At 43.9% G+C, this 27,894-nt stretch overlaps 1 protein-coding gene and 1 non-coding gene across 2 annotated transcripts; one reads left to right on the top strand and one right to left on the bottom strand.

The window, feature by feature from the left end:
- Nucleotides 1-18: 18 nt before the first annotated feature.
- On the bottom strand, nucleotides 19-22,982 carry SLC10A1 (solute carrier family 10 member 1). Its single transcript, XM_043920638.1, has 5 exons — nucleotides 22,329-22,982; nucleotides 10,958-11,168; nucleotides 4,046-4,224; nucleotides 2,803-2,999; nucleotides 19-1,033 (listed from the first exon to the last, which is right to left on the bottom strand). The coding sequence occupies exons 1-5, from the start codon at nucleotides 22,682-22,684 to the stop codon at nucleotides 864-866; spliced, it is 1,113 nt and encodes a 370-aa protein (XP_043776573.1). The 5' UTR covers nucleotides 22,685-22,982; the 3' UTR covers nucleotides 19-863.
- On the top strand, nucleotides 17,925-18,030 carry LOC122706059. Its single transcript, XR_006344309.1, has one exon. It is a non-coding gene; the product is annotated as a small nucleolar RNA U13 (small nucleolar RNA).
- Nucleotides 22,983-27,894: the final 4,912 nt, after the last annotated feature.

Below are 27,894 nucleotides of genomic sequence, written 5' to 3'. Positions count from 1 at the left end.
AAACACAAGGAACCTAGGTATGGTCAGCTGTTTGCAAATCTTTTTATTTGTTAATCTTTGACTTAATGTGCCTGTGTGTGTGTGTGTGTTTGCCTGTGAACAGTATGGAAAATGTCTAAATTTCATTGGGAAAAATTGGTAATTTAAGAATTTCAGTTACTTTAAAGTTAGCAATCATTAATTTTGGCAGTAGTTTACTCTCAATTTTAAATTTGAACATAATGTGAAAACTACTGATACCTAATGAACTGATGGGGTAGATTATTAGATTAGTGAAATTATTCTCTTGGTATTTATACTTCTCCTTGCTTTTTTTTTTAAAGTTGTCTTCCAGAATTGTGTTCTCCAAAACATCCTTTCATCTCAATGTGGTTTTGAGTTTGTCTTAGCCAGTTGGTGTCATGTTCTCAGTAGTTTTGGTGCCAGTGATGTTAAAGGGGAAAGAATGGGATCTAGATTTTTCTAAATCTAAAGGTTAGAAATGACTTCTGAAGTCTACTAATCCTACAATACTCTGAGCATCTTATTTCCGTTTTGGGTCACAAAACTGGGAATGGAATTTGGATATTCGAGTTTAGAGTGAAAGCCCATTTATTGACTAGCTCAGAAGTTGCTTTCTTGTGCCTAGGCACTGTTCTAGGGATACAAAGGCAGTTTTGGTGCCTTCCTTCGTAGGGCTATCCTTGAACAAGTTTTTTATTTTTTAAACAGGTATCAAGTCCTGAACTGAGGAAAGGTAAGCCTTGTGGGGTAGACTCCCACTTTGTTCTCCATGCAAGGCTTAATGATTCTGATAGTTTATGCTGACAATGCTGAAGAAAGACGTAAGAACACCACAGGTGGTTCCTCTTTCTGCTCTCTGTTCAGTTTGCCACGTTGAGTTGCTCAGTTGCCTTCTGACCAGAATCCAGGTCTTTGGGGGAGGCTGAAGTAAACCCAACATTACACTCCTCCCCTTTGTAGGTGCCATTTCCCAGAGCTGTTGAGAGGGTTTCTTCAGTTGCATCAACTTTGTAGGTCATTTTTGTGTTATCTGTAAAGTTGAAAAAAGGGTCATGGGTTAGGAAGAACAATAGAGTGATTAAAAAACTTGTTATGTCTGGGGGATACTATCAAGTTACCCTTAGGGTGTGCTATGTGTTTTTCTCTTATCTCTTGACCACCTCTTTCCCCATGACTTAGTCAAACTGAGGAAAAATTAGGTTTCCCCTCAACAACTCTAAATGATAATACTAGTAACAAAAGGTCTAATAAAGAGCGCTAAGGTCTAAAGAGCACCAACTCTTCATCACTCCATCTCCATCATCTTAGTACAAGTGGTACAGTTGGGGAGTTGAGTTCATGTAAGCAATGGTTGACTTGCATTCTGGGAGCCAGTGGGGTCAGGGAGCAAAGTGCTGTACGTGGGAAGTCTTCCCAGAGGTGTTTCCATACCCCTGTTGTGGTGTTGGATTTACTTCTGCCTACATGGTGGTAGCGAGGAGATATGCTTAGGGTTCACTTTTCCCATTTTTCCATCTTTCTAGAAGGGTACAAGGGTCCAAAGCACAAAAACGGACAGATCCTTAAACTTGAACACTACTTGGGCCCAGACAGTATGTGAGATGAGTAATTTTCACTTAGTTTTCTCACAAGGATCTTCCTACATACATTGATTTCTAGAGCCAGAGGCTGCAGAGGCATTTCAGCCCTTTCTGGTACTAAACTGCAAGCCTGGGGATCTGGAATTTTTTTGTTAAGAGGGTGAAATCTTGAATGGTAACAAATACCTTGAGTTGTTCTTAGAGCAGTATCAGACTGCATACCTACCCACAGCTCTGTAGTTTTCAAGCAGACCTTAGTAAAAGTGGTTCGTAAGTAATGATCAGTTATTTATTGGTTTCTTTTTGGCTGCTTGATAACCAAGATTACATCTTTTAAGTTACAGTCTTCATTTGCCTACTATAAGATAAATTCCACCAGGCTAAGTTGTATCTTTCTCCCAGGGTGTGAATCAGTTTCTCTGGGTCTTGAAGAGGTCTTCAAGACATCCTCAAGTTCATGGGAAGTTGAGTCAGTTGAAGAATGAGTGGTTAAATGAATATACAATGTTTAGAGTTACAAAGTACTGAAATATGTTACCAAATGAGATTGAGTTTTCTGGGTTTGAAAAAAGATACTGAAAAAGGATACATATATGTTCACTTTGAGGAAAGGAGTCAATGGGCTTTCTTGAAGTTTGTATCTTGAAGAGAATGAATGCTCTTCAGCATCTTAAAAAAGATGCTATTGGCTAGGAATTTGTTAATCCAGTAGTAATTATATTAAATCTAGATTAATAGTTGCCTTTTCATTACTGTGTAACCAGAGTTGGAATCCTCATTTTTTGATTTTGGTTTATTAGACTGCATTGCTTTCATGTTTTCCCTCGTAAAGCAGTGCCAGTGGTGCTGGGACTCTGACCTGGTTTCATGGCTTGAGAACCTACTCTTAACACAGAATCTTACTGATCTCTCAACCATGTAATGCTTAAGACAGTTCTGTCCGATTCATCCTAAATCTTGCATGGTCTCCGCGGTTAAAGCAGCCCAAATCACCCCTGTTCCATGAGGCGAAGTCCATAGCTTACTCTCCCAGCAAAAATGAGATGCACTTATTATGGGTAGTTTTGGTTCTTTGAAATTCCTTCCTGCACATTGGTGCTGTCTGGTTCCTAATAACTTTATGGGTTACAGCCCCTCTTGAAAGGTCCTTGCCAGAGACAGTTGCTGGCAAAGTCATGTCCCAAGTGAGAGCAGAGCAGGGGAATGATTCAGTACTTACCTCTGGAAGGCTTGAATTTCTCATAGCACCTAAAGATGGCGATAAGGAGAAGCCCTTCTCCAGCCTGGAAAATCATGTACAGGAGAGGGAAGAAGAAAAGTGGTCCAATGACTTCAGGGGGGAAGGTCACGTTGAGGATGGTGGAGCAGAGTTGAATATTTTGGCATCCAGTCTCCATGCTGACAGTGCGTTTGCATCTGTTTTGATTAAAAAACAACCAGATGCCTTCAGAGAAGGGACATAAGGGTGCAACTTCACTTGCTCATCTTTCTCCCAAATACTTTCTAAGAGAGGCTGACAGTCCAACACAGAAAGATGGAACTGAAGCACGTGTGGAGTGCACCAGGTTTTGAGAAAAGTCAAATTGACCCATCTCTTGGATCACTAGTCCAGCCTTGTGGAAGATGGTGACTAGTAGGTCCATGTTGGGGAGGTTTTAATGAGGGAATTTTTGATTAGCTTAGAAATCTAGTTTGTCACTTGTGGAATTACCAAAATGAATTTTGGAGAAAATGTCTGGCTATAGGGAGAAAAGATATGAGCCAGTATCATTCATTGGCACATGTTGAGTTATGTATAGGACAGTTAGGATTTCAGCGTAAAGGAGAAGATTGTCTAAATGTCTAGGAACCTTGTTCTGTGGTCCGATTTCTGGCTTGGATGTCTTCAAAACACAGCTGAAAGTTTGGTTCCATTATCTGCCTTTAGAACACATTCTCTTTTGCTTTACATTTTATGGGCTATGGGCTAAAGATTGTACTGTTTAATACAACATTTTATTCGCTGAATTGCAATTAGTGATTAAAATAGTTGTTTGCTAAAAAATTGTTAGCACTGTCTCCGCACATTTATTATAGAGTTGCCACCCCAAGGTGGTGTGTTACAACTAAAACCTAGACAGAAAAGGAGGCAAAGGGGAAGGGATCCTTTTCCTCATCAAGGCTTGTCATGAAGACATGGAGCTACTCTGCTGCCGTTTGGTACCAGGGAGTTGGGCAGGTGGTGGAATCTAGGCTCTGCTAGGGAGCACTTCATGAACTGTTCTTCTTTGCATGATTAGATACCTTTGGGTTTTGTTTCTCTACCGTGTTATTCATCCACTACCTTGCCTCCCCACTGTTTAGTCCAAATTTCCTTGTTCCGTTTTTGCATTTGAATATATTGCTTAAAAATTATCTTCCCCAGATTTTGGATGTTTTTTCTGAGAGGCGTGGGACAGTGGAACTAAAACGACAATACCTACCGTCCGTTGAGGCAGAAAAGTGCAGAGAGAAGGTAGCCTAGCAGGAAGCCGATGAAAGGCATCAAGGAGGAGGTGGCCAGCAAGTGTGGTGTCATGACAAACAAGATGCTCTTGCCCACGTTGAGGGCAGAGAGCACTACAACCGCCACGCTGCACAGAAGCAGGAGGATGATCCCCCCCTGCGAATAGGACGAGAAGAAAGGCAGTTAGAAGGGGGTGGGATACGGAGGCGCACAGAGGGCTAGGGAAGCACTGGTGGATACCAAAGGGGGGAGACATTTTAGTAAGCAAATTGAAGTGGAAGGGAACATACAAGACCTTTATCATTATCTTGGATTTCTTATCTGTAGCTGGGCAGCTTCCTGGAGGTCATAGATGTGATTACCACGTTACTGAAAACTCAGCCAGACAGAGTTTCTGATAGACATCTCTGGGTAGTAGGTTTTCAGTGAAGTGCTGTAACTCTGAAGGATGACTATTCAGCCCTCCGGCAAAGTGGGTATTGTAAATGAAAGTTCTCTTTACACACCCCAACAATACTTTGGATGCTCTGGATATTTTGGAATTCAGTAGAAGTTGTTCTTAGAACCTGTCATACTTGTCCTAAATACCTCCTTTATGGGTAGGGACTTTATCTATTTTAGGATGAATCGGATTTCTGGAAGTTGATAAAAGTCATGTGAAGCAAAGCTGGTTAAAGCAGGTAATGAAGTCAGATAATGTGTTTTAGATCTAAATGATGTATAGGGATGAGTGCTTTTCTTGAGTGACATGCAAATTGGAAAAGTTCCTAAAAGGAGTTTCAAATAGCTCAGGTAATAACGGCATCTTTAGGAACAGTGCAGGTCCACCCTACCCCAGGTAAGAGCTGTGAAAGCAACTGTCATCAGGAACAACGGTATGTTTTTGTTTATTTTAAAATGTATGATTTTATAGTTGGATCTTACATACCACTTAGAATTTTCAATAGGTAATTTATTATGAAATTAGAATGTTAAGAATTTTTCCTACTGACAAGGATTCAAGGTTTCAAAGTGTGCTTACATGTCTGCATTTTAGAGAGTGACATCTAAACTGATGAAATATATGCATAAACTTAAGCTCTGTCCCTCTCATCTTCTGAGTTGTGGTGTTTAGTCATTAACTTGTGTCCGACTCTTTGCAACCCCATGGCCTGTAACCGCCAGGCTCCTCTGTCCATGGGATGTCCCAGGCAAGAATACTGGAGTGGGTTGCCATTTCCGTCTCAGAACGATCTTCCTGACCCAGGGATTGAACCCTCATCTGCAGTGGCAGGCGGATTCTTTACCACTGAGCCACCAGGGAAGCCCCATCTTCTCAGTAAAGGTGTGTGCAGCAAACTTTCCTTGAACTTACTGTGTTCTGTAATGGTTATGTTATGGTTCCATTTCCAGCTCATTTCACACTTGTGTTGTATTTCCTAATGCAATTTTTTAAAAAATTGTGGTAAAATATGTAGAACACAAAAGTTGCCCATTTTAACCATTTTTGAGTGTATAATTCAATGACATTAATTACATTCGCAGTGTTGTCCTAGTGACAATTTAATGTTTGTTTATATTGCTCTAATTGCAACTGCGCAGTTAGTTCAGCCTGTGTTTCTAAAGCATGTTGCAACTGATTACTGTCGGTGGTTCTGTCCCAGGATAGAAAGGAATCTCACCAGTAACAACATGCTTCAAGTTTTATTGAGAGACTATTAACTGATACAACTGACAGGGAAGCCTGGCATGCTGCAGTCCATGGGGTTGCAAGAAGTCGAACACGACTGTGTGACTGAACAACAAAAATTAACTGATTAACTGCTTAGTTACCCTTGGGTTTTGAGTTAATTTCTCTGTTTGGATTTTTGCCTCTTGGGTTTGTCCTCTACCTGATGTCCATATTTTGTTCTGAAGAGTGTAATGAAGAATGTAGGTGGTATTGGGCTACAAGGATTGTCCGTGAATCCAGAAGCCCTCTTTCTCTGTGTGGGTGTTAATCTCAAGCCCTCATTCTCATTCTCCCACTCTTGGGGCCTTTAGAGTGGTGGTGAGCACAGACATTGGTGTGACCCAGGTGTGAAAACTGGCTTAGCTGTCCTCAAGATGTGTAAACTGGTGAGTCCTTCAGCCTTTTGAGTGAGGTTGACAGCACAGCACCTGGCATCTTGAGTTGTAGCTTGTAGGGAAAGGAGAGGAGTTTAACATCCCAAAGTTTCTTGTCACTCTCAGTCCTGCCATTTGTGAAAATCTCATGTCCGTGAACTCTTGCTAAGAAGAGAGGCCACAGTAGTTTTTTCATAGGTCCCGTGTTTTCTATCACCTGCGTTGCCCTGTCCTTGTTGACTAAAGCTGTGATGAGTGTCCGTCCACTCATGGACAGCCAGCTCAGCTTGCCAGTGATCCGGGAGATAACCGGCCTAACTCCTCCCATGCAGGTGACCTGGTTGGTGAATGACCCCACGAGGAAATCCTTCCTGTCATTTAGAGAGTTTGTAGAGTTACAGAGAGGGGGAGGCAAGAGCAGAGACAAGTGTGAAAATTTTGACAGGGAGCCCCGCAGGCTGCAGAAGTCACAAGGTGGCATAAACTGAGACAGAGTCAGGTCTTTCATCAGTAGCAGCAGGTGTGGGGAAAGCATAGGTAGAGTGGTGAGTCAGTGTCAGGATGGGATCTTTATTATAATGAGAGTGGTGAGTGGCTTATGCTGAGAGTGGTCCTGGACTGTGTCATGCCTCAGGTTTACCAACTTTCTAACTACATAGGCTTGAATAAACTCCTGCATGGGTGAGTTACAGTATAACTTGAATCGCCTTTCCAAATGGTGAAAGTGTTAATTGCTCAGTCGTGTCCAACTCTTTGTGACCCCCTGTAGCCTGCCAGTCTCCTCCGTTCATGGGATCTTCCAGGCAAGAATACTGGAGTGGGTTGCCAGTTCCTTCTCCAGGGGATCTTCCAGACCCAGGGATCACACCTAGGTCTCCCATGTTGCAGGCAGATGCTTTACCATCTTAGCAACCAGGGAAGCCCAAATGGGGCATCCTTAAAATTGTATCTTGGTGTGTCTAAATGTGACCTGTCAGTAGGGAATGCAACTGGTTGAGCAGAGTTGGAACAGATACCTTCTATCACAGCCAGTTATCAGAAGTTGGGTGATTTTGATTTGAAAGTCTCTAGGAGTGTTTGGTATGCAAAGAAGCTGGGACAGTTGTTCCAACTTGTAACTCACTACATTAGGAAACGGAGATATTAAGAATGAGCATAGTCCTCAAACGTAAAAGCAAGAAAACTTCAGGCTTTACATCTTGGCCACTTTCTTTTCTCTGCAACCTCACAGGCTTGATACCCTGTTTGGGAGCAATTGATAAATGGGGCTGTTGCCCTTCTGCTTGTCTAACCTTGGAGGTTTGGCCAGCGGCAAAGCAGGTCCCAAGATACATTTTATGTGATTCTTTGTTACTGGCTCCTGTCTTTCCAGTCCAAGTGTATCTCAGACCTTTTAATGTCTTCTGGGATCATTTGCTGTAGAATTGAGTCATGGATGTGTAACAAAACAGGAATGAGAAACATTCCCTGGACCTCAAGTTATTCTATATATGAAATGGAAATAAGGCAGGAGACTACTTCATCTTGAAGCCCTCTCTAGCTTTAAGATCTGAGATTCTTTTTTCCATCATCAGAACACTTTAAAAAAAAAAAAAAAAACTGAAGTGTACTTGATTTACAATGTTGCGTTCATTTCTGCCATACAGCCAAGTGACTCAGATAAATGTCATATTCTTTTATGTTTTATCACAGGATATTGAATATAGTTCACTGTGCTATATAGTAGGCCTTGTCCATCCATTCTATATATAATAGTTTACTAATCCTAAACCCCAATTCCATCCCTTCTCTACTACCCCTCTCCTTCTTGGCAACCACAAGTCTGTTCTCTATGTCTGTGAGTCTGTTTCTGTTTCCCAGTTAAGTTCGTTCATGTCATATTTTGAATTCCACATATAAGTGATATCTTAAACAGTATTTGTCATTCTCAGAAGAATACTCAGAAGATCAGGAGACATGTTCTTATATCAGTTGCTTTTGGGGTTCTAGTCTCTGGTTTCACCTATAAAGGGGAGGAGGGCAGAGTTGCTTTAAGTGATACCACAGGTCATTTCACATTTTTATCTTCTGTGATATATTTTTTTCTTTTGTTCCTACATTCCACAAGCTCTTCAGTAAGTGAGATAATAGGTTCATGGTTCTGGTTTTTTGTTTTTCTCCTAATGTGTAGGAGAGACAGGATTTGTCCTTTGTTCCTTTGTTTATTCTCGGGCATTAGATGTGAGTGTTGAGAATTCAATGTTAAGACAGCCTTAGGATCTTATTTCTTGCAGGTGGGTGGGGAATAAAAACGAGTGGTATTTGTAATGCAGTATGATAAATGCTACAAGGATTTGGGTGATAAGGGAGCAAATAGGACACAGTTTCTTGGTTAAGAACAACTTCCCAGAGGAGGTGCTAATTGTGTTGAGACTTGAAGGATGTGACCAATGAAAGGTGGTGGTGAGGGAGGTGGGAATTTGGAGGGAGGAGGATTCCAGGCAGAGGGAAGGGCATGTGCAAAGAGAAGAGCTGACACTGGAGAGGTTGGTTGAGACCAAATCAAGAAAGAGCTGAGGAGCCTCATGACTCCTGGGGGAGAATAAGGAACCAGTGAGGGACTTTAAGCAGTGGAGTGACCTGATAGTTTGTTCTTTCCAGACTCGGGTTAAAATTAGGTTAAGAGAACCAGGTTGGAAGTCTGACTAGCTTAGTGAGAGAGAGTGGCCTGGATGAAGACGGTGGATGCAGGGATGGAGAGACATGACTCAAGCAAAAGAAGGCAGAGCTGGCAGTAGGTGATTAGTGTGGGTGGGGAGGGAGAGAGGACATGGAGAATGGCTTTCTGGTTTCTGACTCAGGCAGTTGGGCACATTAAATGCCATTCATTGAGATGATCACACAGGGAGGAGGGAAGAGCAAGCTTGAGGAAATGGTTTAAATTTAAAACATACTGAGTTTTAAACGCCTGAGGCATATTCAGTAGAAAGATTTGCTAGTTAATACTTGGATTCTGGAGTCAGGAGAGACATGAGAGCTGAAGATACTGTTCTGGTGGTCACCAGCTTGTAGATGGCTGTTGAGATGGGCCAGATCTCATGGTGGGAAGGTCCCGGGCTTAGGTAAGAAAAGCAGAAAGCTTGGGCTGAATGCAGAGAAGTAACCTTTGCCAGAGGAACTCACAAGGGAGTTAGAAAAGAAATGCCAGAGAGGTGGTAGGAAAGCAGGTGTCCTGTCACTGAAGCTGAGGAGAAAGATTTCTGAGATGGAGGCAGTGGTCAGCCATAGCAAAAGCTGCTAAAAGAAGAGCTGAGACATGTCTGTTGGATTTGGTGAAGAAAGTGGAGTCAGGTGGTCATCAAAATGTGAGTGGATGGGAGACTGAGGAGTAGACATTGATTGATGAAGGTGGTCACTGGAGAACAGCCCTGGGGGCAATGTGGTGGGAGTGGAAGGTAGGTGGGGGCAATGGGTGTCTCCTGGGAGCACAGTTAGGAAGGGGAGGAAAGACAGGTGTTGGCTGAAACAGGAAGTACAGTCCAGTGACTACTTACTAAAAAAAAAGGAGAGATGTAAACCAGAACCGATGTTGATTGGGAAGAATTAATATGGTATCATTCTAGAAATGAGGGTGAGGAGGAGGCTATGGGGATAGAGGATATGATGAATAAAAGGAGATTACTGAGAAGCAGGGGTGAAAACAGAAGATGCTGTCCAGAGCAGAGTGGGATGATCAGCCATTTGGCAGGAGGTTTCACATCTTCCAGCAGGTCGGGAGGGGAACTGTGGCCGTGGTATTAGGACTGCACCAGGGCAAGGGCAAAAATCTACCTTTGGCAATGGTACTGTGAAAATCGAAAGACCGTGGAAACCTGACCAAAACTCTTTGTCTTAGGCCCAAAGCTGCTGCCAAACCTTACGCTTCCAAGTAGTGTACCCTGTACACCGGCTCAAAGGCGTAGACCCAGGGGCAGGAACAAAAACAGGCCTTCAGGGGGCAGAGTTTATCCTGAGGACCAGGTTGGCGCTTGGATCCCAGGGATGAGCAGTGAGCCAGAGGAGAGACTGGTGGGGACTGAGCTCCAAGGTCGTAAGAGTTGGCAGAGGGACCTCTCTAAGAGTCTGTTTTTTCCAAAGGCGAGGCAGTGGCATGATGCCCTCATAGCACTCCCCCACACCCTTTGGGACCAACTCTCCACTTTCCTCCCATCCCATTCCCAAAGTGCTATGAGTATGCCTACCAGCTCTTCTGGTCTCTTCCCCTCCAGCTTCTCATCTAGTCAGCCATGTTTGCCTTTGGTCTCCCTCTGAACTCCTCTATTCAGGCATTTCCTTAGGCTTACCCAAATCGGACCCTTTCTTCATGGTCTGGCTCAAGACCACCTCTCCTTCCATCCTCGAGAGAAGCCTTCCTTGACTACCTGGCCCTTACTAACCTTACCTTGCATTCTGCCAATGCCTGACTGTACACTGTTGGGTCTTGTTTCTCATGTGTTATTGATTTTCTGCGAGTAAACTCTTTGAGGACAGTGAATCCTCAGAGAGTAGCATAAAACTTAGCATCTAGTACGCACATGATAAAAGCTTAATTTTATTATCAAAATGATTGCATGTTTTGTGTGGTGGTTTCCTTTTTTTCCTGCTAACTCTTCAAAAATACTCTCATGTGCATTAAAGTCTCATGAAGTAGGTTGTATCAGTAGCCGACTTTTTTTTTTTAAGCAAAGAAAGAAACTGACACAAAAAGCCCAAATGACTCGGCTCAAGCCATTCACTGCTGTGATGGTGGGGTTCTCACTCCCTGCCCAGACCCCCAGGTTCTTACCTTGGTGACATAGCGTACGTATTGTGGCCGTTTGGATTTGAGGATGATGCCTGTGGTGCAAGGGATGAGAATCAGGATCAGTGATATCATGATGCCGCCGTAGGGCACCTTGTCCTTCAGGGACCCATCATAGATGCCCCTGGAGTAAAGGTACAGGAGGAGGGGCATCATGCCCAGGGCAAAGAATGTGGAGCAGGTCGTCATCACGATACTGAGAGGGAGACATAGGAAAAATGCAGAGAGAGAGATCATTAATTCAGGCATACCTCATTTTATTGCTGTTCACAGTTGTGTTTTTACAAAGTGAGTGAGTGTGGCAATCCTGCATCAAGCAAGTCTATTGGTGCTGATTTTCCAACAGCATTTGCTCACTTCTTGTCTTGTCATGTTTTAGTAAGTTTTGCAGTGTTTCACGCTTATTCACTGTATTTGTTACAGTGATTTTTGATATTACTATTGTAATTGTTTAGGGGCACTATGCATCATGCTCATGTAAGATGGTGAACTTAAAGGATATAAATGTGTGTGTTTTGATTGCTCCCCCTTTTCTCTCTCCTCGAGCCTCCTTATTCCTTGAGACACAATACTGAAATTAGGCCATTTACGAACCATACACTGGTCTCTTAAGTGTTCAAGTGAAAGGTAGAGTTGGATGTCTCTTATGTTTTTAAGTTAAAAGGTAGAAATGTTTACTCTTAGGAAACCCTGTGGATATCCCAGGCAGACAGAAGGCCAGGCTTCTTGCACCAAACTGCCAAGTTGTAAGTGCAAGGGAAAAGTTCTTGAAGAAAATTATAAGTGCTACCATAGCGAACTCACGAATGAGAAGAAAGCAAAACAGCCTTACGGAGAAAGTTGAAGTGATCTAAAGAGATGATCAAACCAGCCACAACAGTCCCTTAAGCCAAAGTTTGATCCAGATCAAGGCCTGCACTCTCTTCAATTCTAGGAAGGCTGAAAGAGGTGAGGAGTCTGCAGAAGAAACATAAGCATGTTTCTTGCCATATGCGTATATGTGGAAGTGCAAGGTGAAGTAGCAAGTTCTTACGTAGAAGCTGCAAGTTATCCAGAAGATCTCCCTAAAGTCGTCAATGAAGGTGGCTGTGCTAAACAGATTTTCAGTGCAGATGAAACTGTTCTATCAGAAGAAGATGCATCTACAGCTGCCATAGATAGCAACTCCTCTGGATCTGTGCAAAGTTAACAGAAAATCTTCAGGAAAGGATTCACTGTTCTAGATGGCCATTCATGATTCTTGGAAAGAGGTCAAAATATCAATGTTACAGGAGTTTAAAAGAAGTTAACTTCAACCCTCATGGATGACTTTGAGCAATTCAAAACTTTAGTGGAGGAAGCGACTACAGATGTGACTGTGGTGAAAATAGCAAGAGAACAAGAAGTGGAGCCTGGAGGCGTTACTGGGTTGCTGCAGTCTCATGGTAGAACTGGAATGGATAAAGAGTTGCTCTTTACGGATGAGCAAAGAAAGTGGTTTCTTGGGATGGAATCTACAACTTGTGAAGATGCTGTGAAGATTGTTGGAATGACAACAGAGCATTTAGCATTTTACGTAAACTTTGTTGATAAAGCAGTGGCAGGGTTTGAAAGGACTTCAGTTTTGATAGAAGTCCTATTGTGGATAAAATGCTGTCAAACAGTGAAATCATTTGTGAAGAAAGAGAAGGGAAGAGTCAATCAATGGGGCAAACTTCATTGGTTTATTTTAAGAAATTGCCACAACCACTCTCACCTTCAGCAACTACCATCCTGATCAATCAGTAGCTGTCAACTTTGAGGCAAAACCCTCTACTGGCCAAAACATTACCATTTGCTGAAGCCTCAGATGATGGTTAGCATTTTTAGCAATAAAAAATTTTAAAATTAAGGTATATAAATTTTTATAAACACAATGCTATTGCACCTTTAATAAGTCACAGTATAGTTTAAACATAATATGTATATGCACCAGGAAACCAAAAAATTCACATGACTTACATTATTGTGATATTCTGCTTTATGGTGGTGGTCTGGAAATGAACTTGCAGTATCTCCAAGGTATGCCTGTACTATTTGTGGAGTGCTTGCTATATGCCAGGCATGGCGTGAAGAACCTTACATACATTGCTTTGTTTCCTCTTCCCAGTAGTTTTAGGAGGTAAGCATACTATCACCTTTTTACTAATGAGGAGAAAGCTGGGGACTTGAAGGGTTGTGACTTGCCCAGGATCACAAAGGTAGGAAGGCTGAGGCAGGATTTGAACCCCAGGTCCCTGTACACTTCACTGTGAAAGTGAAAGTGAAGTTGCTCAGTCGTGTCTGACCTTTTGCGACCCCATGCACTGTAGCCTACCAGGCTCCTCTGTCCATGGCATTTTCCAGGCAAGAATACTGGAGTGGGTTGCCATTTCCTTCTCCAGGAGATCTTCCCAACCCAGGATTGAACCCGGGTCTCCCCCGTGGTAGGCTGGTGCTTTACCATCTGAGCCACCCGAGAAGTCTTCTACACTTCACTGGGGAAGGAGCCATTTTGATCTCCTCTGTAATAGAACTGTTTTTGCTCTCTGTACTTGCATATATGCACAGCCCATTTTGGAAAAAGCTGTGCGATCCCATTGCTGACTATAGCCCCTTGGATTGTAGAATAACACCTGACCTACAGTGGCTAAGTGTCTGCCTTTAGAGCCTAGGGCATGGCTGGACATGGTGGTTCTGTCTAACTAAAATAACAGATCAAGCACATCAAGAACATTTTCTCTCAGGGAGTTTGAATGTATACACAATGATAGAGCACCTGGTCTTTGAGAGTGGGTGGCATGGGAAGGATGGTCAGGCAAACCAAAAGCATGCAAAAAAAGGCAGTAAACAGAGGCTGTGATTAAGTGTGAAAGCCACTCAGTCATATCCAGCTCTTTGTGACCCCATGGACTATACATCCATGGAATTCTCCAGGCCAGAATACTGGAGTGGGTAGCCTTTCCCTTCTCCAGGGGATCTTCCCAACCCAGGGATCGAACCTAGGTCTTCCACATTGCAAGCGGATTCTTTACTAGCTGAGCCACAAGGGAAGCCCATACGATTTAAGAGAACTGTTTAAAAAAAAAAAAAAATGAATTGAAGGAGCACAGTAGTGGAGTATTAGAGAAGGCAGCAACCCACTGTCAAGTGACAAGATACTCTGGTCATCAGACCTGTTTTGTATCTTGAGTATTCTAGTTCCCAACACTTGAGGGTTTCTCAGGTGGTGCCTATTGGTAAAGAACCTACCTCCCTGCCAATAAAAGAGATGTAAGAGATGTGGGTTCGATCCCTGGGTTGGGAAGAGCCCTTGGAGGAGGGCATGGCAGCTCACTCCAGTATTCTTGCCTGGACAATCCCATGGAGCCTGGCAGGCGACAGTCCAGTCTGGGAGTCACAAAGAGCTGCACATGACTGAAGCGACAGCACACATGTGCACACACACCCAGCACTGATACTCTCATGTCCCTTACCTTTTGGCTTATTCTTAACATTATTTATGGTAAATTGAGTGCGAGTCTCAGATCCTGAATAATAATGTGTCTTCCCAGTTCTCATTTGTATCCTAACTGTCCTATTGCCATCTGCATTTGGTATCTCATTCTTGTTAATCGCAGAACACTGTGTAGGAAGAGGCTCTCCAGAAAGACCAACAGAGAGGAAGCTGCTAGAGAACATTCTTGGCTTTGAGACATTCACTTTACAATATATGCTCTGGCTTCCATTCCAGTGAGTAGGTTGGGGATGAGGGCTTGATAAGACCCCAGGAAAGCCACGCTAAGTGTGCGTCCCTCCTCTCCATAGCCCTATTCACTATCTACACTTATTCATTGTTTTCACAGAGATCAAATATGACTTAAATGACTGTCAACTACATCCTAGTCCAAAGGGTCTGGAGTATAGCCATCAAGAACACAGTTGGTGGATGTATATCACGAGTAAGAAGCTGAGGAGAGACCCTCAAAAGATACTGTAGACTGAATAATGGGACATCCCCCCAACATACTCATGAACCCCTAAAACACTTGAGCACATACTCCAGCTTGTAAGAAACTGAGGGAAGTTTCCCGGGACTAGAAACAAAGAATGTCGAGTAATTAGTAGGCTTGTGCTGAAGCTGCAGCATGTGGAGGAGTAGATGGTAGGGTGTTAGTCTTGGTTATCTGGTGTTTAGGTTTTAATACCCAAGGGAGGGGCCAGAGTTGAGACTTTAAGCCTATGAAAAAAGGAGAGGTGAAACAAATGTTTACTCAGTAGTCAATACTCCAAAAGGACTATTGGAAAAATAGAACATCTAATTCTCTTATGGTTGAATATGAAATCATAATGCAAAAGAAGAATTGGAAATATTTGGAAAAAAGAAGTAGAAGAATATAGTATTTTAAAATATGGGTAGATGACAGAGGATGAGATGGTTGGATGGCATCACCAACTCGATGGACATGAGTTTGAGCAAGCTCCGGGAGTTGGTGATGGACAGGAATGCCTGATGTGCTGCAGTCCATAGGGTCGCAAAGAGTTTGACACCACTGAGCAACTGAACTGAACTGACTTTGGATTGGGCAATGATTTCTTAGATGTGATACCTAAAGCACAGGTAACCAAAGGAAAAACAGGTAACTGACTTCAAAACTTAAAAAACTGCTTCAAAGGATACTCAAAATAAGTCTCTCACATAATGGGAGAAAATATTTGCAAATCACGTTAAGTGTCCAGTATCCAGAATAAAGTGGTAATGAGATACCACTTCACACCCACTAGTAGAGCTAAACAATAAAAAGATATGGATAAGTCTTGGTGAGAATGTGGAGAAACTGGAATCCTCTTCTGTTTTTGATGGGCATGTAAAAATGGTATAACTACTCTGGAAAAGTTTGACAGCTCTAAAAAAGTTAAACATAGAGTTATCTATCATATGTCCCAGTAATTCTGCTTCTTGGTATATACCCATAAGGAAAGCATATGTTTACACAAGTACGTACAAGTGTTCATAGCAACATTAGTTATAGCTGAAAAGTGGAAAATAAAATATTGATGGATAAGCAAATTGTGGTGTATTCAACTATCACATAGATGAATCTTGAAAACATGGCAAGTGAAGGAATCAAAAACATAAAAGGCTAGGTATTATATGATTCCATTTACATGAAATCTATAGGCACAGAAAATAGATTTGTGGTTGCTGGGGGCTGGAGTGAGAGAATGGGGAGTGACTGCTAATGTGTTTAGGTTTCTATGGGGGATGATTAAAATGTTCTGGAATTACTGGTGATAGTTGTGCATCGTGAATATACTATAAACTACTAACTTACACACTTTAAAAAGGTGAATTTTATGGTGTGTGAATTATATCTTAAAAAATAATATTAAAAACCTAGAGGACAGATAAATTCATCCTTAGAGGAAAATTTATAGCTTGAAATGTTTATAAAGGAAAAGAAGAAAGATTAAAAAGTTAATGAGCTAAGCATTTTATTCAAGAGTTGGAAAGAGAAAGTAAACCCAATGAAAGTAAGAGAAAATATTAAAGATGAGAGAATAAGCTTTAAAAATTATATAAATTAATTGAGAATCAATTACACCAAGAGCAGGTTCTTTACAAAGTCCGATAATATCTTGTGGCAAGACTAGCCAAGAGAAAGGAGAATGGGCACAAATTGGTGTTAGTATGAATGCAAAAAGAAATATAATTTCTGATACAATAGAGATTTTAGAGGACCATAGAAGAAATCAAGGATAGTCTTATATTTTCATTTTTCTCTTCAGACTGAATGGACAATTTCCTGGGAAATATAATCTACAAAAACTAACTTAAAATGAAGTTGAAAACCCGAATCAATTTAAACTCACTAAAGACATTTAATAAACACTTTGAAACCTATTATCCAAACGTCACAAAAAATGTATATGATTTTACAGTAGAGTTCTGCTAAACATTCAAAGTACAGATCGTCTCAGTCTTATAGAGAGTAAAGAAAGGGGAAACATGGCCCAAATTATATATGATTAGTATGATTTTAGAACCAAAGGTAAAAAAGTCACATTATAAGAAAGGAAAATTAGGGACCATTCTCATTTACAAACACAGAAGCAAAAGTCACAAAATGTTACCTAGTGAATCTAGCCATACCTTTATAAAATAGTACAATGAACAAAATGGGTTTATCCCAGCAATATAAAAATGGTTTAATACTAGGCAATCTACTGCTATGTTCACTGCATTATTGGATTAAGGAAAAAAATGGTATCATAGATATAGAAAAGTGTCATTCAACAAAATTTAGTGTTCATGCATGGTAAAAATCAGCACACTAGCAACAGAATGGATTCCCTTTACCTGAAAAGGGTTATTTTGTCAAAAAATCTACAGGAAATAGAAAACCTAATGGTGAAAAATTAGAAGGAATAAAGGTAGGATACCTGTTCTCATCACATCACTGCTGTTAATTACACGTCTTTGCTAGCATTGCAAAACAAGAGATAGGAAAACTATATAGATGGGAAAGGAAGAAACTAAAATATGCCAATGATATAACTGTCCACAGAGGAAATTCAAGTGATTTTCTATTATAACTAGTAAATAGAATCCATGAAATTCTGAATACATTAGCAATAAAAAATCAATTAAAAAATTGAGTTCTGATATACTATGAAAAATTATTAGTAAGTGAATTTTTAATTATATGGCAGAACTTCCTAATATGAAATGATTGAATAAAAGGAAACCTATGTCAGTTTCATGGATGGGAAGATTCAGTACTGATCTATAAGTTTAATGCAAACTTAATCAAATTTTCAGAAATAACTTTTGTCAACTTGAGAGTTAGTCTCAAAATTCAAGTGATGACTAAAGGGTCAAGAATAATTAACGTAATTTCCAAGAATAACAAGGTAGGGCAACTCCTTTCAGTTATCAAGATTTATCATAAACTTGTGATTAAGAAAATGTGATATCCTTTTGTAGTTCATGAGCATGATGATTGGGTGTTCACGCTGCTGCGTGACATGTGCCTCCCTCACAAACCTTGTTACGACATCGGCACATTACCTGTCTGACGTGAAAAAAAAAAAAAAAAAGAAAATGTGATATTGGTGCAATAGCCACATAAAATAGAAGAGAGATCCAGACATAAACCCATGCTTATTTGAGCATCTGATCAACAAGAGATGGCGTTACAAGTTGCTGGAGAAAAATTCACTGATCTTAGGAATTTTCTCTATTCACATGGAAAAGATAAAATTAGATCACAGAATACATACTAATAAATTGAAGATCTTCATGTAAGATGCAAGGCTTTAAAACTTTTCAAACATAGGTGAATGTATGTATGACCTTGAGGGCAGTAAAGGGTTTCTTAAATAATCCCCAAAATATAAAATGTCAAGGAAAAATATTAATATAGTTGGTTAAATTAAAATATGCACTCTTTTATATCATCAAAAACGTAAGGATAAGCACCAAAAAAAGCAAGTTGTCAAATGATATGGGTAGAATGATACAGTTCATATAAAGTTTAAAAACATACAAATGCAGGAGTGTATCTTGCTGATGGATATATACATACATAGTAATAGTATAAAAGATAAATATAAAAGGGCTCATGGGAGTGCTGAAAGTCAAATCCTGGGAGGTGCTCTGGTGAGTAGGGAGAGGGGAATGAGATTGGGAAGGGCATTCGGTGGGCTATAGCGCTAGCTATTGATCTCTGCCTAGGAGAAAGGCCACACACGAAACTTGTGTGCTTGTTTTGATGACCTTGAACAGGAGTCATGCTTACTTTGGCTTGGCATGTCGAGAGCTTTGGAATTTGCTCTGGGACTTGGTGTGCCTTGGTGGGGGTGTGTGTGGGAGCCGTGCTCCCAGACCCCCTGATACCTCCTCTGCACGTGCAAGGGCTGGACTCTTGACCTAAATTTCCGGTATCTGTGATGGTCGTGATCATGTTAACCCTGAAGGGCAGTGCTGGGAGGGCAGTCCTGTTGTAGCTCTGAGACTGGAACCTGTCGCATAGTAACATTGTGAATCTGGATTTCAGGCAGATTCTTTACCAACTAAGCTACCAGGAAAGCTGGCAACCCTTCTGCATCAGAATTAAGATATGGTCCAGGTTTCTCTCTACAGGACCCAGAGTCTGCTATGGACCCTGTCTAGGGGTCCAGGGACCAGGGGGAATGGAGCACATTTCTTTTTTCTTTTTTTTTAAACCTTTCTGCTTAAATTCTCAGAGCACTTCACACAGCCTCCTTTGGGGCAACTGTATATACCCTGCTTGAGGGACAGGTTCTGCGCTCCTGTTAACAGGTGCTGGCGGCAGAAGCTGAGGGAGCGGTGAGGGAAGCGGTCAGTCTCTGTGGTGAAGTGGGAGACTTTGGGGAACCCGAGAAGCTTCTGTCTCCCCCTGCCTAGTCTGTCATGGTAGGGAGAGCTGTGAGAATCCTTGGGTTGTCTCCACAGCCATTGGCTCTGCTGTTCGCTGTAGGCTGGATGAGGGGTGGGGGGAGCAGGTGAACTTGAGGGGTGGCATAGGTGGTCGTCAAAGGGGCCCAGTTCCCGCTGGCCCTCTCTCCTCTGTCCCCCAGGGAGGGCACGTTCTCTTGCCTATGGGTCTTTTTTGGAGTATCACTCTCAGCATCCTACAGGAAAGAGCTGCTGTCCCTGGCTGCCTTGAGAGGTCCACCCCGGGGGGCGCCCAGCCTCCTGAAATGTACTTTCTCCTCCTTCCCCCCACGAGGGTCTCCCTCAGCCTCACTCCAGCCGTGAGGCAGAATGACAGGCAAGAGAGACCCTGGGACTGGCTCTGGACACAGCTTGCCCATGGATTCTCAGTGGAAGCCTCTGGCAAGTCTCTGGACTTCAGCTTTCTCACGTGTAAAGTGGATTCGGTCTCAACATTCCTTTCTAATCCAGATGGGAATAACATGGTATTGTACACAAGCCTTAAACCCGTAGCCTCTGGGTGGCATCTGGGCCTCTGATATGTACAGTTTGGCTTGCATAGCATTTTAAAAACTTTGAAATCATTGCCAACAATTAAAAATTTGGAGATTTCACCTTCAAAGGGTGATTCCATCTTCTCCTGAAAATCAGGAAGCTATGCCGGCCATGAGTCCCTGATCCCACAACACCCACGGCAGAGATGGATGGCATATGCCCTGTGTAGGGAGGCCCACGCCTCCGAGGCTGGCGGTCACCCCCCAGGCATTGAAGATATTTGAGTGAAAGCACAGGCTTTGGAGCCCCCAGACCTTGGATAAATGTATTAACCTCTGTAAGGCTCAGTTTCCTCATCTCTAGAATGGATCTCCTTACAGCACCTCCTCATGGAAGCTGTATCAGGATCCCACGTAGAGTGTTTGGCCCATTGCCAGGCTGTCTTTTATTATCAGCACCATTATCATTACTATAATACCTGTAACAAGTTGTCCCAGGTGAAGAACTCAATCTGGAATTTGAAGTTTTTGGCTGCTTGTGATGGTGGAGGGTGAGTGGGGTCAGAGGCCTGGTTTCATGTGCGTGGAAGGTTGGTCTGTGGGAAGGGGCTTTATGGCAGAAGGTGGCTGTCCTGCAAAGCATTATCTCTTGAGGGGCCTAGGTGGAGGTGACAATTCCCACGTATCCAGACCAGGACCCTGAGCAAGACAGCATGAGTCCCTGGAGGCTCCGCTGGTGGAGGCTTAGAGCCTCAGAAAAGCAGGCATTGCCAAAGGGACCTTATTGGTCCACTGGCTCAAGAGACTGGGACATCTGGTCACTCACACTTAGAGACTCTCCTATGCTTTACACTGCCTCCCACCTCCCCACCCGCCCGCCCAGCTCTGCTGATACAGAGCCATAAGGCCCTGAGTACCCTGCCAGGCTCCTCTGTCCATGGGGATTCTCCAGGCAAGAATACTGGAGTGGGTTGCCATGTTCTCCAGATCTTCCCAACCCAGAGATTGAACCCAGGTCTCCTGCATTGCAGGTGAATTCTTTACCAGCTGAGCTACCAGGCAAGCTTGCAACCCTTCTACATCAGAATTAAGGTATGGTTCAGGTTTCTCTGTATGGGACACAGGCTGAATTTGACCTTGTCTAGATCAGGTCAGGGGCTTGTTCTGCAGCAGGAAGAACCTGGATCAGATAAGGAGAAGAACTTCCTCACAGTAGGTGGTTGAATACTGGACATGTTCCTGTGAGAAACTGTACAAACCAGGCTCTCTCTCCATCAAACACCTCAGTGAGGGTTGAATTATATGGGTGGAGAGTCCAGAGCTTCTCAGGCGGCAGGTCCAGGTAACCCCCATGATCACTATCATTTTTTCATTTAAGAATCAGCTCCAGCATCACTTGGCATCACCAAGAAGAGGATTCCCTACTTGGCTGGTTTCGTTAGTACAGTTCAGTCAGGGGCAGGGTAGTGACAGGCACAAGCAGATGGACTGTCTTGAATTTACTGCCCTGCCTGGCATGGAATAGCCTCTTCACTGAGGACTGAACCATAAGAGACAGGCTTGAGATGGACAATTAAGTAAGAGCCAGAGCTTTTGTGCTGGTGAGTTTTCTTCAGCCAGCAGAAGCTGCTGCTGTAGCTGGAGCTGGTCTGACATGGCCTTTCCCTGGGAAGCATTCCAGACCAGAGTCCCACCCTTTGGAAGGACTGGTATTCAGCCGCCCCTTGCAGGATTCCACCCTCACTGACTTCTGCTGTAATGGTTTGGGTGTGGGGATGCTGCTGTTGCCTCCTCCCACTTTGGTTGAGGTGAGGCTCATCCTGACATGGGACCCTGACCTGGTGCTGGGGGACTCCAGGATCTACCTGGCTGTGTCTTTGCATTGAAGGGTTCTTGCCTCTGATGGGTGGAGAAGGGAGGTTCAGAGAGGACAGCCACTTGCACAGACAGTTTGGGATCTTTGGCAATTCCTTCCTGCTCCGCAGGAACTGGAGGTGCTCTTTGGTTCTGAGCTGCCTTGATATCCTTGCAGATCTTTGGAACTAATCTACACTCCCTTTTGTATCTCTGGTCTTGAAGCAGAATTCTGCCCACCCTGGCAGATGGGTGAAAGTTCACCAGAGGTCCCTTTGCTTTAAATCAATAGAGTATTCCTTCAAGACAGTCCTTGGGCTCCATTTGAGACAACCCTGGGAGTAGGGGTGGGGTCTCTCCAGGATGTCCCTGGACCAGCTGAGCCCCTTTGGCTTGGAGCCTAAGCCCAAGATGTACCCCAGCTCCTGCCCCCAGCCCAGTGTTAGCTTTTGACAATAAATGGCTGCCACCCCCTGCCCTAGCAGCTTCCCAGCCCCCATTCACTCCCCTCCTGGCTCTTCGCCTTGACTGCAATCTCCCCAGGTCGCTCCCTCCTCACCCCCAGTCTTACCTCAGGTTCATGTCCCCCTTTATGGCCAAGGTGAAGATGTTGGAGAGGTTCCCCCCTGGCGAGCAGCCACAGATCAGGATGGCCAGGGCCTCAACGTTGGTCAGCTGGAAGAACTTGCCCAGTCCAAAGGCAGTGAGGGGCATGATGCCAAACTGCGCCACCAGGGCGACGGCCAGCCCCTTGGGCCTCCAGAAGTGCGCCTTGATCTTGCTGAACTCCATGGTGCAACCCAGCGAGAGCATGATGGTTAACAGCATGATCACCAGAATGACGCTCAGTGCCCGGTCGGTGGGCCGCTTGCCGAAGTTGTGCGGGAGGGAGAAGTTGAACGGGGAAGACTCGTTGAAGGCCTCCATCCTCCTGGACAGCAGCGGTGGAAGAAAGACTGAAGTTCCCGCGCACCCCTGGCTGGTCTGCTGACTCCCTGCCCTGCCCAGTCCTTGCTGGGTGCCTTCCTCAATCGTTTCCCAGGGCAGGGAGTTTCAGGGCAAAATGTAGATCTGAGCAAATAGAAGGATTATGCAACTGGCTGTTCTTTCTCTGGATTTGGCTGCAAAAGTGTGCCCAGAGCCTTTTTTGTAGGGCTATTCTTGCCCCTCCTGAATTCCTCAGCTTCTGCCTTCCTGGGTGCCACTCACAGCTCTTCTTACCTCCCGGCTGCTTCTGGGACAAGAGGGCTTATATCTCTTCTCTGCATCCCCCACCCCGCCACTTCCGAGCACGCCCACAGGCACTCTGTCCTGAGGACCGATCTGGGTCCAGCCCCTCTCATTCTCTGCTCAGTTCCAGAGGCCACAGTGTCTCATTCAGGGGAAGGTGCCTCCCCTTGTCCAGACCCAAGGACGTAACAAGAGTTGAGTTACCCTTCCTTCTTAGAAAGGGGGTTATGGGACAGAGTCAGGACAGGCGAATTGCTGGCTTCTAGATGTGTCCACGACCCTTCTGAAAGAGGAGAAGTGCCTGTGTCCTTCCCACTTGGGCTGGGAAACCCTTGTCTTATCCCCAAACCTGGCCACACGGGTTCTGGGGGAGGAACATGCCCCCAAGCAGGCTTTCCTCCAGGGAGGAGCCTGATGGGATGACCCAGGGGCTCGCAGGAAGCCTGGGGGCACTTTGCCCAAAGGGCAGCTCTGAGGGAACCCTGGCTCGGGAGATGTAGTCAACAGCCCGAGGAGCCCTGCTGCTTGGGGGATTTGCCTAGAAGGAAGCAGGAATGCAGGTTTTTCTTTCTGATTCCTGACTGCTCTACTTTTGCTGTGCACCTGGTTCTGGATGAAGGTGGCAGTGGACAGAGGCAGGCACACCTGCTGTTCGGGGGAGGTGGGTGTGTCCTAGGTCTCTCCTCCCATCAGCCTTGGAAAGTCAAGCATCTTCAGTGAGGGACAAGGAGCAGCATCACAAGAATTGCCTCTAGCTTGGGCTGGAATCCAAGGGGCCTGAATGGGATCGCATGTCTTCATCTTTGCTGAAACATGAGATAAGGCTTTCTGTGTGAGGCTCCAGAGGATAGGACCAGAATGTGAACCACTCTGCAAGGATGGTGGAGACAGATTTTGTCTTGATATGAAGAACCACCCAAAAATTCCAGCTCTCCACTAATGGCCCCAGGGCCTCCTGAATCCTGCATAGATAAAGGTTGAGGTACAGGATCTGCACATTGTGTGCTCAAGAAGGCTGCTCTCTGGAGTTTTGCAGGTCACAGAGCTATACACTGTGACCTCAGTGAAACTGAAGTCCTTTTCCCTCTGAGAGTCTCTGACACTAATGATTTCCTGGTGCTTGAGTTGATCTGGCCTCAAGGAAAGGGACAGGACAAGTGGGAATGTTTAGATGCTCATGGGGGTGGGTGGGGCATGGACTGAATGTGCCTGGAGAGTTGGGGTAGGCCCAAAAAAGGCTGCTTTTGGTCTCTAAAGCTGATCAGCAGAGACCCCTAACAGAATTGCTGGGGGAGAATTACTGATCATCAACTGAGTGCTAGGCACTGTGGGAGCATTAAAAACTATATAATCCATGTTCCTGCCCTCAGGAGACTTACGGTCCATACAATGATCCACAATGCAAAGCAAAGAGTAATCAAGGGTGGAGTCCAGGCAGGGCTGCCATGAGCAGTTGTTCAGGCTGTGCACTGCACAACGCTAGGGACACCACACCCTCAGCCACACTGTGCGACCACAGGTTTTTACACATCTGCCTTATGCCCAAGGAGGTGAGGAGTAATCAATCAGTATCTGTTAAAAGGGTTTCATGCTGTCTGGTGGTGACCGCATGGCAGTAGGGATGGCTAAGGTGGCGGCGGCCTTGGTGGATGTAGGCTTAGCCGGGCAATTTGAGGAGCTACTGTGCTTCAGAGCCAAGTCCCTCCTTGTGGTCCATTACTGGGCACTACGGACTCCACGGTGCATCAGATGAACGGTGTGATGGCAGAGCTAGCAGAGAGCATTCCCAGGTTTCAATCATGAAGAAATATTTCCAAGGAGTTTTAGTGCAGTGAAGGTTTTCGGACTTCAGATGCCCTTGATATTCTGGGGAACGCTTTGCTTTTACTAGTACTCCTGGTCTGGCCTCAGGCGGCTTTGCCTGCCACCGTTGCCTTTGTCTTATTAAGAGTTCGTCTTCTGGGAGCTCTTTTGAGGGGAGGCACGTGTAGTGATCCTCTTGGCCTCAGCAGGAGTTTCAAGAACATCATTTGCTTCCCAGAAGGGTTTTCAGTGAGGGACGCTCCTGGAAACCAGCAAGAATATGAGACGAGATCAGCTTTTAGGAACATATAGGAATCTGATTTTATGAGTCAGGATGCTACTTGTTTTGTTCTGGTTTAAGACTGTTATCTTGTTTCAACTTAGTATTGCCTGTTTTTTGATTTGTATCACTTTACGATTAGAATCCAGTAGTGCCAGCCATGGGGATCTTCACTGCGCCTGGCCCAGTGCCCAGTGTGTCGTGGGCGCTCACCAGATGTCAGTCCATAGAGTGACTGAGGTGCACTGTCTTTGTCATCACCTTTCTGCCCTTCTTTGGTCTGAGTGTGGAGTTGTATGAAAGACTATGGCACAGAAGTTTCTTAGACTTTAGAAAGAGTCTCTTTTAAATAGCTGTCTCTGAATGCTTTACCTTCTCTTTGTTCTTTTTTCAGTTCTATTGGAAACTGAATAAGAAGTTGGGGCTTCTCAGGTGGTGCAGTGGTGAAGAATCTGGCTCCCAAGAGATGTAAGAGACAGTTTCAGTCCCTGGGTTGGGAGGATCCCCTGGAGGAGAAAATGGCAACCCATGCCAGTATTCTTGCTGGTAAAACCCCATGAACAGAGGAGCCTGGTGGGCTAGTGTCCAGGAGGTCACAAAGAGTCGGATATGACTGAGCGGCTGAGCATACACGTTGGATGGTTGACACTGATTTTAAAATGTATACAGTTTTTCACATTAAAAAATGAAAAGAATTTAAAATATTGCTTCAAAAGAGCATTCTAAAGAAAAAAGAATTAAGGTAGTAAAAGGCCACCCAAGAATATATGAGATGAAAAGTATAAACGAAAGTCAAATGACTACCTCAAATTGTATCATTGTCATTTATTTGGATAGAAACACCAGATTGGTTAAAGTGATAGATAAAGATAGTATTTCAAGCCCAGTGGAAATCTTTCACTCTTGGAAAAATACATGCATATATATTTAAAAACCCTTTAACAATATAACTTATCAATACATTTCCTATAGGTTAAAAAAAAGAAAAAGGATTTAGGGCTTCATGATGTGTCTTTTGATCAGATAATGCCCACAGAAAGAGCAGAGTTCCCATTAACACACCTGAAAAAGTTGGCTTAAAGCTCAACATTCAGAAAATGAAGATCATGGCATCCGGTTCCATCACTTCATGGCAAATAGATGGGGAAACAGTGGGAACAGTGGCTGACTTTATTTTTTTGGGCTCCAAAATCACTGCAGATGGTGACTGCAGCCATGAAATTAAAATACACTTATTCCTTGGAAGGAAAGTTATGACCAACCTAGAGAGCATATTAAAAAGCAGAGACAGTACTTTGTCAACAATGGTCCATCTAGTCAAAGCTATGATTTTTCCAGTGGTCATGTATGGATGTGAGAGTTGGACTATAAAGAAAGCGGAGCGCCGAAGAACTGATGCTTTTGAACTGAGGTACTGGAGAAGACTCTTGAGAGTCCCTTGAACTGCAAGGAGATCCAACCAGTCCATCCTAAAGGAAATCAGTCCTGGGTGTTCTTTGGAAGGACTGATGTTGAAGTTGAAACTCCAATACTATGGCCACCTGATGCGAAGAGCTGACTCATTGTAAAAGACCCTGATGCTGGGAAAGATTGAGAGCAGGAGGAGAAGGGGACGACAGAGGATGAGATGATTGGATGGCATCACTGACTCAATGGACATGGGTTTGGGTGGACTTCGGGAGTTGGTGATGGACAGGGAGGCCTGGCGTGCTGCGGTTCATGGGGTCTCAAAGAGTCGGACACGACTGAGCGACTGAACTGAACTGAAACTGGATACTAAGCCATTTAATTTCTGTCAACTCTTTGTCCTTTTCCCTTTTCAGAAAACCAAAGTTCTACCTCCTACTGTGAATTTTTTCCTTTTGAAAATACATCTTCTTGCTGTCACCTCACTTCCCTCCTGACTCTTCCCTTATCCAGTTTGTTTGTTCCTTTGCAAAGAATGGAAAAATCTCTTCTAGGAAGCTGACAGTCTTCATCCTTTTCTCCTTATCTCCTCTGCACCTACTCTAATGCCATAAAATTTGGAAGGCAGGCAGGTATTTTGTGTTACATTGACAATAACTGACAGCTATTAAGCACGTGCTATGTGACAGACATGGTGGTTTCAGTTACATTTCTTATTCAGTCCTCCCAATAGCCTCACGAAGTAGGTACTATTACTGTCCTTATTTTACAGATTAGGAAAGTAAGGTTAAGAGATGTTAAGCAATCTGCTCAATTTGTACGGCTATTGATTGGTGAAATTGATATTCATACGCAGGTCTGAGAGTCTGGGTATGGACACCCAGCCTGGTTCTGTGCCCCGGCCATGATGCTGAGTTGTTTTGTTGTATTCCTTCTTCTGCCCCATCCTAGCTTCTACTCACCCTGCTTTTAAGACCTGGAAGCTTTGACTGGAAAAGTCCTTGTAATTACATGTTTCTTCCCAAATTGGACTGGACTAGTTTTTTCATGGGCTGGATATACCAAGCAACACAACATCCAAATGATTTAATAAGGATAGTAGTAGTTGAGGGAATTTAATTAAAGGGCACTGTAGCTTCAGCTCTCGGAGAAGGCAATGGCACCCCACCCCAGTACTCTTGCCTGGAAAATCCCATAACGGAGGAGCCTGGTAGGCTGCAGTCCATGGGGTCGCTAAGAGTCAGACACGACTGAATGACTTCACTTTTATTTTTCACTTTCATGCACTGGAGAAGGAAATGGCAACCCACTCCAGTGTTCTTGCCTGGAGAATCCCAGGGAAGGGGGAGCCTGGTGGGCTGCTGTCTATGGGGTTGCACAGAGTTGGACACGACTGAAGTGACTTAGCATTAGCAGT

This window comes from Cervus elaphus, chromosome 12 (genome assembly GCF_910594005.1).
Source record: "Cervus elaphus chromosome 12, mCerEla1.1, whole genome shotgun sequence".
NCBI classification, from domain to species: Eukaryota; Metazoa; Chordata; class Mammalia; order Artiodactyla; family Cervidae; genus Cervus; species Cervus elaphus.
This window is presented reverse-complemented; position numbering and strand designations above follow the sequence as displayed.